The sequence below is a fragment of the Typopeltis vanoorti genome, chromosome 3 (assembly GCF_054136105.1).
Source record: "Typopeltis vanoorti isolate ZY-2024b chromosome 3, IOZ_Tvanoo_1.0, whole genome shotgun sequence".
Taxonomy (NCBI): domain Eukaryota; kingdom Metazoa; phylum Arthropoda; class Arachnida; order Uropygi; family Thelyphonidae; genus Typopeltis; species Typopeltis vanoorti.
In genome coordinates, this window is record NC_143551.1 from 56,316,789 (window position 1) to 56,329,710 (window position 12,922).

General features: G+C 34.4%; 1 protein-coding gene across 4 annotated transcripts in view; it reads left to right on the forward strand.

Moving 5' to 3' along the window:
* Positions 1–12,922, forward strand: part of LOC150108169 (RB1-inducible coiled-coil protein 1-like) — a 611,254-nt gene that overhangs the window by 83,894 nt on the left and 514,438 nt on the right. For all 4 annotated transcript variants that reach the window (XM_090390625.1, XM_090390624.1, XM_090390626.1 and 1 more), the window contains exon 5: positions 6,560–6,675. In XM_090390625.1, the coding sequence (XP_090246751.1) occupies positions 6,560–6,675 (116 nt within the window). The remainder of the gene's footprint in view (positions 1–6,559; positions 6,676–12,922) is intronic.

Genomic DNA, 12,922 nt, shown 5'->3' on the forward strand with positions numbered 1-12,922 from the left:
GAAACACAAATTCTAAATCCTTTATTGGAGGGGGGGGGGAGTTTCTTTTAATGCTTTATGAACAAAAGTGCCTCTTCATTAAAGCCATTTTACAGTTTCAGTTTTCACTAATTCAAACTTGCTTTGAGAAAATAATTGATATCAGTGCTGTCCTTTGGACAGAAGATGAAACTTTCCATTTTGCATTTCTTTGAACATTGAGACAGAACATCTATTCCTTTTATTTACTGTTTACTCATTGACAGTCTCACTTTTCTAGTCAAAGGATTCACATTGATAAGATTCCTTTTTTTGGAATTCTCTATTAATATAAATTGTAACTGTCAAGTTTTCTTAAAAACGTCCTAAAACAAAATTCTCTGGTTTCAAATTTCCATTCTCTCTCCTTGTTTTCTTTGTTATCCTGGCACCAAACACACACTCTGTCAGCTGTCAATCACCCATCAATCTCCTCAGTGAGCATGCTTTTTCAACTAAGTGGCAAATGTGAAGTTAGTAATGGCCAACAAATTATAGTCATAAGCTCAAAAAGAATGTCTTTGCACTGATGATGAATGACAGTATCATATACTTAACAATTGTAAATTACAATACCGAACCATTGAAATTATTACGATTATCAGATATCTGGTAAATACATTAAATCTAACATACTTTACATTTTATTTTAACATAAATATCCATTTCTTATTGGGTAAGAGATAATATGCTGAAAATATTAAGTACTAGCCAAAACCCCACTGAGTAGAGCAGCATTTCCCAAACTATGTTCCACAGAACACTGGTGTTCTGCGGAAAGTGAATAAGTGTTCTATGAAAAATTATCAAAATTAATATGAGCCTGGAATGGTTTTAAATGCTGCGACAAGTTCAAACATGTTTGAAAATCAGGCTCTCCTCACTTTGCATGTGGATTGTGCTATTAAGGCCAGCACTCACTGGCCTTGACTCACCTCCTGCGGTTCTCGACAACCTCTGAGCACAAGTGAAGTACAGAGGTATCTGCTCTAGGAAATGTGCAGTCACAAGCAAGGTCAATGTGATGCAGTGCATCGCATTGACCTTGCTTGTTGCCGACATGCCTGTAGCGTGTGCTGTCGCATTTTTGCGATACAATACAGCCTGCTGCGACGATAGTGTGTGCTTGGCTTTACATTGAATACAAGACTGATGATACTTGACTTTAACAAATGTGTTCCATTAAAATTTCAGGATTTGTGAAGTGTTCTGTCACAGGAAAAGTTTGAGAAACCCTGGAGTAGAGCATTAATATAATAAATTTTAGTGTAATGTGTTCCAAACATTATTGGTGCTAAGAAACAAACACCTTTAGACATATCCTTGACTGGCATTATTTGTACTGTACAGTACTTTGGCTAGCTATTTCAATGAAGTGTATATGAACAAGAACATTCAAGAACTTTTTGGAATGATCAGAAACTTAGAACATTGAATAATATTTTTTAATGCTCAGAAACACTTTTTACCTTTTGCAACACATTGCAAAATTAATTATATTGATCACATAAAATGTAATCAATATAATTGTTTTTTTTTGACAAAATTACAATAAATGTACTGTAATGTATTTTACACTAATTACAAACGGCATTATATTGAAGCTTTACTGTTTAAAAACTGCAAGGCTTAACTATAATGCAGTTTGTGATTAGTATAAAATACATTACAGTACATTTATTGTAATTTTGTCAAAAAGTCAATTATATTGATGTATTTGAGGTACTATATTACTTGTTTGGAAGGGAGGCTTCTCAATTTAAAAAAAAAAAGTTATCTTAAAAGCAGAGAAAGGAGATGCTACAATCCTTTCTTTTAGGGTTACACGGTGATCAGCATTCATTTTAAAAATTTTATTGAATTTACAACCGTGTTAAAAAAAACTTTTTATTATCCCGACGTTTCGATCTTCACATCAAGATCATCATCTGGAGTGTACATAAGTATACAGAACAAGCTGAGTTACATCATTAACTGTAAGTAAGCTAGAGAAACAATGATTTGATCACGTTATTCTACTGACGTGACCTCTGGTGAAAAAAAAAAAAATTTAAAAAATAAAATAAAATAAAAAATAAATTTTTACATCAAACTAAATTCTATTTTTATAATGACAGGGATAAACATTCTTTTAGATGGTTTTCTTTCAGAAACAATCGGTGTCCTATTTTTAGTATTACAATTCTTATTTTTGATTTACAGCACTGGATTTTCTACAGTCCTGTTTATAGTTGTTCTTGGTGAGGAAGGTCGAATATATACCTTCCAAATGTGTGGGATTTTTAAACCATCATTGTTGTTCAGATTGGGATGGTTGCTGATAATCTCAGAGGCTTCCTTGAATTTCCGTTCATACCATGTTCTAGTGTGGGAAAGAAAAAACGGAGCTGTCTAGCTGCTTAAACGCTGATATCTGGATAATCCTAGAAAGGATTACGGACAACACAGCAAACCACATCCAACAAACGAAGAAAGAAAACCTAATTTCCAAATTTCAAAGACTAAAAGAACGACAAAACCAGCCGCCATATTCAAAGTTTGCCACAGCGAACAAGAACAACCAACCAGAAGCAAGAAACAACAGGAGCCACCAATCACCCACAGGTATCAATAACATAATTAACCTATCTAACCACGCTCTAAACAAAGACGAAATCTCTATACTTAACAAAGGTTTAAATTTTGCTATAGCACCAAAAACGATAGACAAACTTGAAGTTATTTGTAATATAGAAAGAGGCCTAAGATTCATACCTAATAACATAGCAGATAAAATACGTATAGAAACTGCGAACATTTTAAACCATAACAAAACAATAACAAGCAACATAATTAAACACGAATTAACAGCGATAAAATCACTTAAAACAAATCTGAACATAGTAATAACCAGAGCCAATAAAGGAAATGCCACTGTCATTTTAAACCATACCACTTATATAGAAAAAAATGAATCTGCTGGTCTCTGACAATAACACATACAAACTAGTTAACTACAACCCAACTAACAGAACAAAAAACAAAACAGAGAAACTACTTAAATCAACTACCATATGGCCCGAAGATACAATCAAAAAACTGTTCCCTCATTACGCACGCTCCCCTAGAATTTACGGGCTACCAAAAATTCACAAAGAAAACACCCCGCTAAGACCTATCATTGAAGGAATTGATAGCCTGACGTATCACTTAGCCAAAAAATTAGCGGCAACACTCAAGGAGTTGGTAGGTCATTGCCCTTCCTATATCAAAAACACACAACACTTCATAAACATCATCAAAGACATTACATTAGAAAAAGATGATTTATTAGTCAGTTTTGACGTCTCTGCTCTCTTTACAAATGTCCCAATCAATGACACAATCCTCCTACAGAACAAATTCCCTCCAGATATCACTGTGCTTTTTGCGCATGTATTACGGTCGGGTTACTTTGTATGACAAAACGCCTTCTACTTACAAAAAGAAGGCACAGCGATGGGCTCGCCATTATTCCTCTATTGCTAACTTTTACATGGAACATTTTGAGCAACTTGCCCTAGATTCCTCCCCTCTAAAACCCAAAGTCTGGCTTAGATACATTGACGATGTTTTCGCAATCTGGTCCCATGGCCGCCAGACATTGGACACATTCCTTAGCCACCTAAACAAACCACACAAACGCATACAGTTCACAATTGAAATTGAAAAACACAACACACTTCCATTCCTAGATACACTTGTCACACAATCGGGCAATCTTTCCTTCACTGTTTACCGAAAACCGACACATACGGACAATATATACACATAAACTCATACCACCACCCAACACAAAAACCAGGTGTCATCAACACGCTAAAAAACAGAGCTCAGACAATTTGTTCCAGTGAACAGGCACTGAAAGATGAGTTTAAAATTATCAGTAATAACCTACAAAAAAACGGATACAGCCAAAATACTATAAACAAAATTCTCTACAAAACCACAATAAAAAACAAAGACAAACCAGACTACAGTAAAACTATAACCATTCCCTACATTAAAGGAATATCAGACAAAATAAACAGAGTACTACAAAAGTACAACCTCAAAGCCACCTTTAAACCTCCTGCAAAATTAAAAAACTTACTCAACTCATCCAAAGATTCACTCCCTCCACTAGCTCACCCTGGAGTATACCGGATCTATTGTACTTGCAACATACCATATATAGGAGAAACAGGACGCACTATTCCTATTAGACAAAAAGAACATAAACGACACATTAAATATAATAATTATGGTGAAGCTGGCCTTTCTGATCATGCCCTTGAATACCTTACACAGAATTGACTGGAAAACCACCAGCTGTCTACATCACGCTAGAACATGGTATGAACGGAAATTCAAGGAAGCCTGTGAGATTATCAGCAACCACCCCAATCTGAACAACAATGATGGTTTAAAAATCCCAAACATTTGGAAGGTATATATTCGACCTTCCTCACCAAGAACAACTATAAACAGGACTGTAGAAAATCCAGTATTGTAAATCAAAAATAAGAATTGTAATACTAAAAATAGGACACCAATTGTTTCTGAAAGAAAACCATCTAAAAGAATGTTTATCCCTGTCATTATAAAAATAGAATTTAGTTTGATGTAAAAATTTATTTTTTATTTTATTTTATTTTTTTAATTTTTTTTTTTTTCACCAGAGGTCACGTCAGTAGAATAACGTGATCAAATCATTGTTTCTCTAGCTTACAGTTAATGATGTAACTCAGCTTGTTCTGTATACTTATGTACACTCCAGATGATGAACTTGATGTGAAGATCGAAATGTCAGGATAATAAAAAAAGTTTTTTTTAACACGGTTGTAAATTCAATAAAATTTTTAAAATGAGAGATGCTACAATAGTATTATGGAATGCTGTTGATCCTGAAAGAAAAATTACCTGTTATTCTCTCAAATACCTGCCTCAGTTTATTATCTAATCGATTATATTATTTTATATGTCAACATGTAAAAAGACATCATTTAATCCACAAGATTCCTTGCTGGCCATTAAAATTAAAAAATAACTGATATCAAAGCATCCTCTGTCTCTTAGATTATATGGTCTGCTTAAAATGCACTAAACAAGATACTTTTATGCATTGTTGATGAGATTCACTCCACTCCACTGCTTATTTATATAAATACTCAGTATCTCATTTTATTAATCATATTTGCCCCCCTCCCACACAAAAAAAAAATTCTTCATCAAGAATTTGAATCAATTTGTTTAAAAATTATCACAAGCCTATCATATTTGATATTCTAGTGAGTCTAGATATTGTCTGTTACATACCATTGTTTCAAAATTTTTTTCACCTGACATTACAGAATTGTTTGAACATTGCCTCTGTTCAGACTTCTTTGAATTGACTGACCAGTCTTACATTCCACATTATGGTCTTGCTATGGGCCATCGGGTATCACCATCAGTGGCAAACTACTTTATGAAAAATTCTTCTTTCTCAGGTTAATTTTAAATCTACAGGTTGATGGAGATATGTGGGTGACATCTTTATCATCTGGAAACATGTCATTTTGGACTTAATTTTTTCTGTTTCTCAACTAATGTAATTGCAAAATAAGATTCATTTTAGAAATTCATCTGAAACCAATTCATGCTGATGCTATCTTTGTACAAGTTTTGAATCATTATCTTTCTTAAAATAATGATTCCAAAATATAAAATAGGTGTAAGTTGTGGAATCGAGTTTTAAACAGCAGCATGTACAAGCTGCTATTTAACTTGGTGATTTTTACTAGACGTCAAGCCCTCTAGTGCTATTTTAGGTAAGCTACTTGATCTAGCTATGTGTCCCAACCATAGAACTGTTATTGATGTATTTTATTAATTGCTATTTGAGGGAAGCACATTTTTTTTTCCCCTTTTTTTTTTTTTTTTGCATTTGGGACTTGCAAAGTCTGTTGTAGATTTGTTGATAATTTTTTTGTTGATGTTGCACACTGTATAGTTGGCTGAGTCAGAAGCTGAGGTGTTTGGCTTGAACCATTGAATGACACTGATTTTTTATCTTGAAGCATTTTGGCATACTTGGAATAATTAGCAAGCATTATTCAGTTATTTGGTTGCAGCAAGTATTTAAAGGATCAGACCATGGAAGAGAAGTGTAGAAATACCAAAGGTTATCCTGCTGACCATTATGAGAATGAGACTGGCTGGGAGGAGGTCGATTTATAGAAAAGGAAATGTGCATAAAGTTATGGTCAGAGTTTCTAGAAGGGAGACAGTGTTGATGAGCGTTGAATAATGGTATACCTCCTGTTAATGATCACAGCTCCTTGGGATATATGAATAACTTTGAAATTTGTTGTTGTTGAAGTCCCAAAAATATTTCATTTTATTACATGTTTTTTACTTTTTGATAGGCTTTTAAATTATGAAGAATTAAATTTGAAAAGATCAAATTTTGCTAAGATTATTATGCCAAATGGTGTTAAGTTATTCTCTATGATCTAATATTTAAATACCATTAAATCTGAATTAAATATCATTTTTGTAGAGTTTCTATGAAAAGGCTACTAAACAAAGAAAAGATTGTGAAAATTTAGTACACGAACAGCATCTTCAGCAGCAGGGTTGGGCTGCTGTAGTTGCAAATTTGGAAGATATAACAAGGTAAATATTTAACATAAATTATTTGTAAAAGTATTTAAGCATACTTTTTTCCTCCAAATATATGTATATAATATAAACTACTAAACAACCTTGAACTATTTATTTGCACTGAGATTCCTAATTAGCTTATTATTATTTTTATAATCAGAGACCTCTGAGGAGTCAGAGGTTCATTGATGGAGGTCATACATTACCCATGACAGCTGTCATACCACTTAAGAAGCAAACTGTTCTATTCATTACCACATGAGAGAAAAATCTAGCTCTCACCCCTTTCTTAACTGTACACAAACTTAACTTCCATGAATGACCCCCCCCCCCCTTTATCTTCTTTCTCTCCACCTTCCATATAACAAAAAAATTCATCAACCCATATCCTGTAACACTGGTTGAGAAGTTTATAAATCTCTATCATGTCATCCTTCTTTCTTCTTTTTCCTGTTGTCTGCTGCCCACATACTCTCAGTCTGTGCTCATAATCTACATTCCATAATCCCAATATTATCTTTGTAAACTTTCTTTGCACCCTTTTCTTAGCTTCTTTATCGTCCCCAGCCCAGAAGACTGAGTCTGTGTATAGTAGTTCAGGTGCTATTGTATTAAAGCCTTGAAAATATGCAAAATTACTTCCTCAAACTTACTTGTCAACCTCTTTGTTTTAGTATTGTAATTACCCTCTGAGTTATATTTCCAGTTTTTGCTGATGATGCTAGGGATCTTGGAGTTATGGTGAACATCTACATCCTGTTCACCATAACTCCAAGATCCCTAGCATCATCAGTTTCAGAATTTTACACTTACCAACACTGAATTGAGCTGTTATCACTTGCCAACAATTCCAACCTATTCAAGTCATTTTGTAAGTGCTGTATATTGATAGCTTCCTTGATTGCCCTTGATTAAATATTTTTGACATCATCAGCAAATAATTGAACTTCTGCTGTCATTTTCTTCTCAGTAAAGTGTAGACTTGAACAATGGCCCAAGGACTGATCCCTGGCATACACTACTTATCATCTTAAATCTTGCAGAATTAACACCCCATATACCACTTCTGATACCTGTCTGTCAGCCACTTGCTCATCCAAGTTAATATTATATATTCCAGTCCCACATCTTCCAATTTATGCAGACAGCCTTTCATGTAGTATCCTATTATTAGCCTTGCTAAGGCATTTAATAGGATACTAAATTAGAGGATGTGGGACTGGAATATATTATATTAACTTAGATGCAGGTGGCATTCCTTCCACATACTCTTTTTCTAATGAACCTCTTGTTTAATTAGATTTTACATCCATTTCACTTCTGCCCTATTTATTCTTTAAACTCTAGGGACACATTCCAATATTGCATCATTTAAATAATTTTTAAATATTTCCAATGCACTTTCAATATCCCTCCCATTCAACTATATAAAGTGTCACTATCACCAACCGGAAGCAGGCTAGTTATGTGTTTAACTCTAAAACCCCTCTGACACTATATTCAGACCTCTCTTTTACTTCTACTTCCTTCTATCACATGCTGCTTGAGGCAGTTGTCTCGCATCAACTCAATAAATTCAGTTTCATTCTTCTCGTGCGATTTGATAGCTTACCTTATCAATGTTCAGATAATTAAAATCCTCCATTATGATTACTCACTTTGCACTCATTATCTTTATTTGGTAATGCATTTCTTTGTTACTAGCAACTGATCCACTAGGTCTGTGGATCAGTTGCTGGGCAGAGTGGATCACTGATCCACTCCGCCTCACACTAGATGACCTCAAACTCATTGCTATGTGAAAAACTGTTACTAGTATTGCAGTCAAATGTCTCAACTCTAACTGGATTCCAGCCATCCAATATCATTAGTAGCATCCCCCCCCCCCCCCTCTTTCTTCTATCCTATCTATCCTTCCTAAAAATATTATACCCTTTACACCCAATACCAATTAGTATGGGCACCTGATAGCCAGGTCTCACTAATGCCTACAATCCAAGCTCCATCATTATATTCATTAAAGCTGAACAAATTGTTAATAATTTACAGTCATAGAATTATGTGTGTGTGTCCAGAAGTTGCTGTGAGTAGAACAAGTTATATATCATTCGTATCTCTAGACATGCATGTTTGCGGTCATGACAGGCATGATAAAAAAAAAAACTGAAAATCTTATGGATTTTGTTTGCAATAAGTAACCAATAAAAAATAGTGTTTGTATGCATTGATAGCTTGAGTAAATAACTATACGGAGGAACATATCTGTCAACTGAATAATGTTGAACAAATGATTCCTCTAATCGTGGCATGCGTTGTGTGTGTTAATGCAGTGTTAAATGAGAAAGTCATCCTGTACAGTTTGTTGTGCTTGTTATGTATAGTTTTTTTTTTAATGTACATTTTACTTTTTTTGTTTTCTAAGAAGAATCGTCTTTTATTCAATAATGATTGTTATGATCATTGTATGTTTTTTTGGCATTATAATAAATCCCAGATATGCTAATATTTTGTTGGAGATCCCAAATTTACTCCTTTTCTTGAAAAATATTGGATTCATTTCTCATGTAAAACATAGTATTCATTTTTATTCATAGGAATAAAATGGATTTTTATTCACTTCATCGGTTGGTTCCAAACAGTGGAATGAAAATGTACCTGTATAGCAACCCCCCCCTCCCACAAACACCATAATGCACAGATGCAAGCAAAACAAAGTAGGAATTTTTATTGTATCACTAAATACAGTACAAAGACAATTGCTATGTACTATATTTAATGTAATTAGAGACAACTGGAATGAGAATGACCCTATATAATGAAAAATACCTCCCTTCCCCTGACACTACTGCATAGACACAACACAAAACAGAAGCTTTATTGTGGTGCTAAAAGTATCTGACTAAATACAATGTCCTAACAACATATTTCAGTTTCAGTTAACATACATTATAAACATGGTTAACCATGTTTATAATATAATCATTTAATGCAGAAACCATTCCATTTATGTAAAACAAATTTTAAAAACAACACAAAGAAAAAATATGTATACATCAGGGGCATATATTCAGGGTGTGCTACGTGTGTGGTGCACACCCACGGAATAGCAGTGTCATCGATATTATATCTTTGCATTTATTCCTATTAAAGACTCCCCTAATTATTTCCTAGCTTCACTTGATTCCTAAAATTAAACACGATATACTAATGCTTCATGAAGAGAATACTTTTTTGATGCATAAACATTGCATTCACATTAACAGCCTGGGTTTACGGTAAAAAATGCGGATCCCTTTGAACAGGCATACAGATGGGTGAAATTCTTAGCCTTCCATTGGTTTTAAATCACTCAGAAGCCACGACACTGAGACAATAGCATCCAGAAATCAGTGGCTGTAATTATTGGCTATTGTGTCAACCAATCCAACTGAATGCTATCATTTGTTATCAGTTGCTGTTTTTGTTATCTTAGTTTCATCTGTTTTATGCGCTTGAAGTATGAATTGATGTGTTTAGGACACCGATATAGACAAGTAATTTTCTATAAATAATTTATAATATTTTATTCCATATTTATAATGGAAAACAGTGCTGACGATCTGCTAAATGTCCCATTTTCTGCCAGAGCTTTCAAGGGTTGTGTGATTGATTATAGGCAAAGGAGGTTGGAACTTGTGTATAAATAAGTAAAACGAGTTATTTCAGTTAGTTCAATCTGGAAAAATAATAATTTCCAAAGTGATTACTTTAGCCAATTTCTGTGCATATTATATAGTCTATTTAAAAATCATATCAAAATCCAAATTATCCATGTCTCACTCTAGTATTTGCCAGTGATAGTCTAAACTAAACAAACATACGTAATAACCACAGTAATAAGTTTTAATAAGTAAATATTTCATCTGATGTATCACAGGACATCGTCAGTACAGTTAATTCAAACAATACAAGGAATAATATAGTTAGGGTGTATGATTACAATGGAATCCCAATGTGCATGCAGTAGCATGTTATAGAATTAAATTAAAATATATCTAGAGGAAGGGGAAAAAAAATAGATTACATTAAAATAAGATAATATATAAAAAATTATTTTACACAAATGACAATTTCCCATACTTTAGGAATAGCAAGAACGTCATTACGGTTTAGATTTGGTCTGTGAAGTAGGGCTTCAGCACTTTCTTTATATAAACGTTCATGTTTATATAAGATCTATGTAGAAGTTTAGTCTTTTTCCAATGGTTCCTATGGTTTGGGTTTTCAACTCCTTGTTGTGTGAGGCCAGATTTCTGTGGTTTGATAAGACGGATATGGTCTTGATGTTCTGAAATGTGTTTATGAACAGATCTACCTGTCTGTCCATAGTAAGACAATTTACAGGAGCATGCAATCTCATACATGCCAGGTAGCATCAGAGGTGAGAGTTTGTCTTTAGGAGAAGGTAACAAGTTATAGATCTGGTTGATTGGTTTGTAGGTGGTAGCAAGTTTGTATTTCTTCATAATTTTTGAAAGATGTTCGGAGATGCCTTTGACATATGGTATGGGAATCCCACTGGTTGGTCCTTGTCTAGGTTGATGTGTGGGAAAGTGACTAATGATTTTTTGAGTTGTTTTAAGATTGTATCCATTTAGTATGGCTGTATTTTTGATTATTTCCAATTCTTGGTTTAGAGATTCTTCAGAGGAGCAGAATCTGTGTGCTCTGGTTACTAATGATTTAATAATGCTAAATTTTTGAGATGGATGATGAGCAGAAGAATTGTGAATGTAGCGATCTGAAAATGTCGGCTTGTGATAGACAGAGTGGAGATGGAACCGTCTTCTTTTCTCTGGATGTGTAAATCCAGAAAGGAGACCCTGTGGAGATTCTTTTTCTAGTGTGAATTTGATGCGAGGATGAAGAAGGTTTATTTTATCTAGAAACAGATGTAGTTCTTGTTCGGAATGACCACAGACAGCAAAGATGTCATAGCCAAATTTTTGGTTTTGGTTTAAATGTGAAAATTTTTTCTTCAAGGTATTCCACGACGGGTCTGAGTGGAACGTTATTCTTGTAAAGCTTACATAAACCGTATATTCTAGGAGGCCTAGCATGGTATGTCCTGAGTTTTTTTTATTGTTTCTTCATCTAAGGATGTGGTTTCATCAAGTAACTTGTAGAGTTTCTTGAGTTGTCTTTTTGTAAGATCATAATCAAGTTTGGCGTATGTATTTCGATCTCGGAGTAGTAAATTCATTTTTCAGTTATATGATATGGTATCTAGAACAACAGGGTATTTCCTTTGTCTGGTCTGGTGACGAGTATGTTTTTATTACTTTTTAAGGAGGTAAGAGTTTTCAATTCTGATGGTGGGATATTCAAGTCTGAAGGTTTGCATCATAGATTATTTGTGGTGAATGAAGTGGAGGAGAATAGTCTATTACAAAACCTCAATGTCAATACTTCTGTGGGATTGGATGGTATACTAGCTCGTGTCGTACAGTGCCCTTGACCATTTTGTTTAATTTGAGTCTTGGGTATGGGTTAGTCCCAAGGGTGAGTGGAAAGAGGGGAAATAGTTCCACTGCATAAAGGAGGTTCCAAGACTGCTGTTGTAAATTACCGACCGATTAGCATATCAGGAATCATTGTCAAGGTCTTGGAGAAATTAGTCAAGAGAAAAATACAGGATTGGATAAATGAAAATGGGATACTGTATGGGGACAACATGGTTTTGTGAAGGGTAGATCATGCCTCAGTAACTTGCTCACATTTTATAACACAGTGACGGCTGAACTGGATAAGAGTAATGGGTTTACAGTGATTCGACTGGACCTTGCTAAGGCCTTTGACAGGATACCAAATGGAATTCTAATCAGTAAACTGCAGCATATGGGGATGGATATAGGGTTGGTGAGATGGATAGGAGGGTGGTTGATGGAGAGATATCAGAGTGGCTTATTCAGGAGTAGAGTCCAAAAGATGGCCTGTGACTAGTGGTGTGCCGCAGGGTTCTGTTCTTGGACCACTACTTTTCAATTTGTTCATTAATGATATAGGAAAGGATCTGAGAGGAAGTGTTCACTTGTTTGCTGATGATGCAAAGTTGGGTAGAGACATCCTGTGCACTACATCGTGAGTGCACAGGATGTCAAAATTTTTCAAGATGATTTGGATAGTTTGGAGGACTTGGCTAAAGAAAATGGATATCAATTTAATGTGGCAAAGTGTAAGGTTATGCATTTTGGGGTTAAAAGATTAGCAGCAGTATATC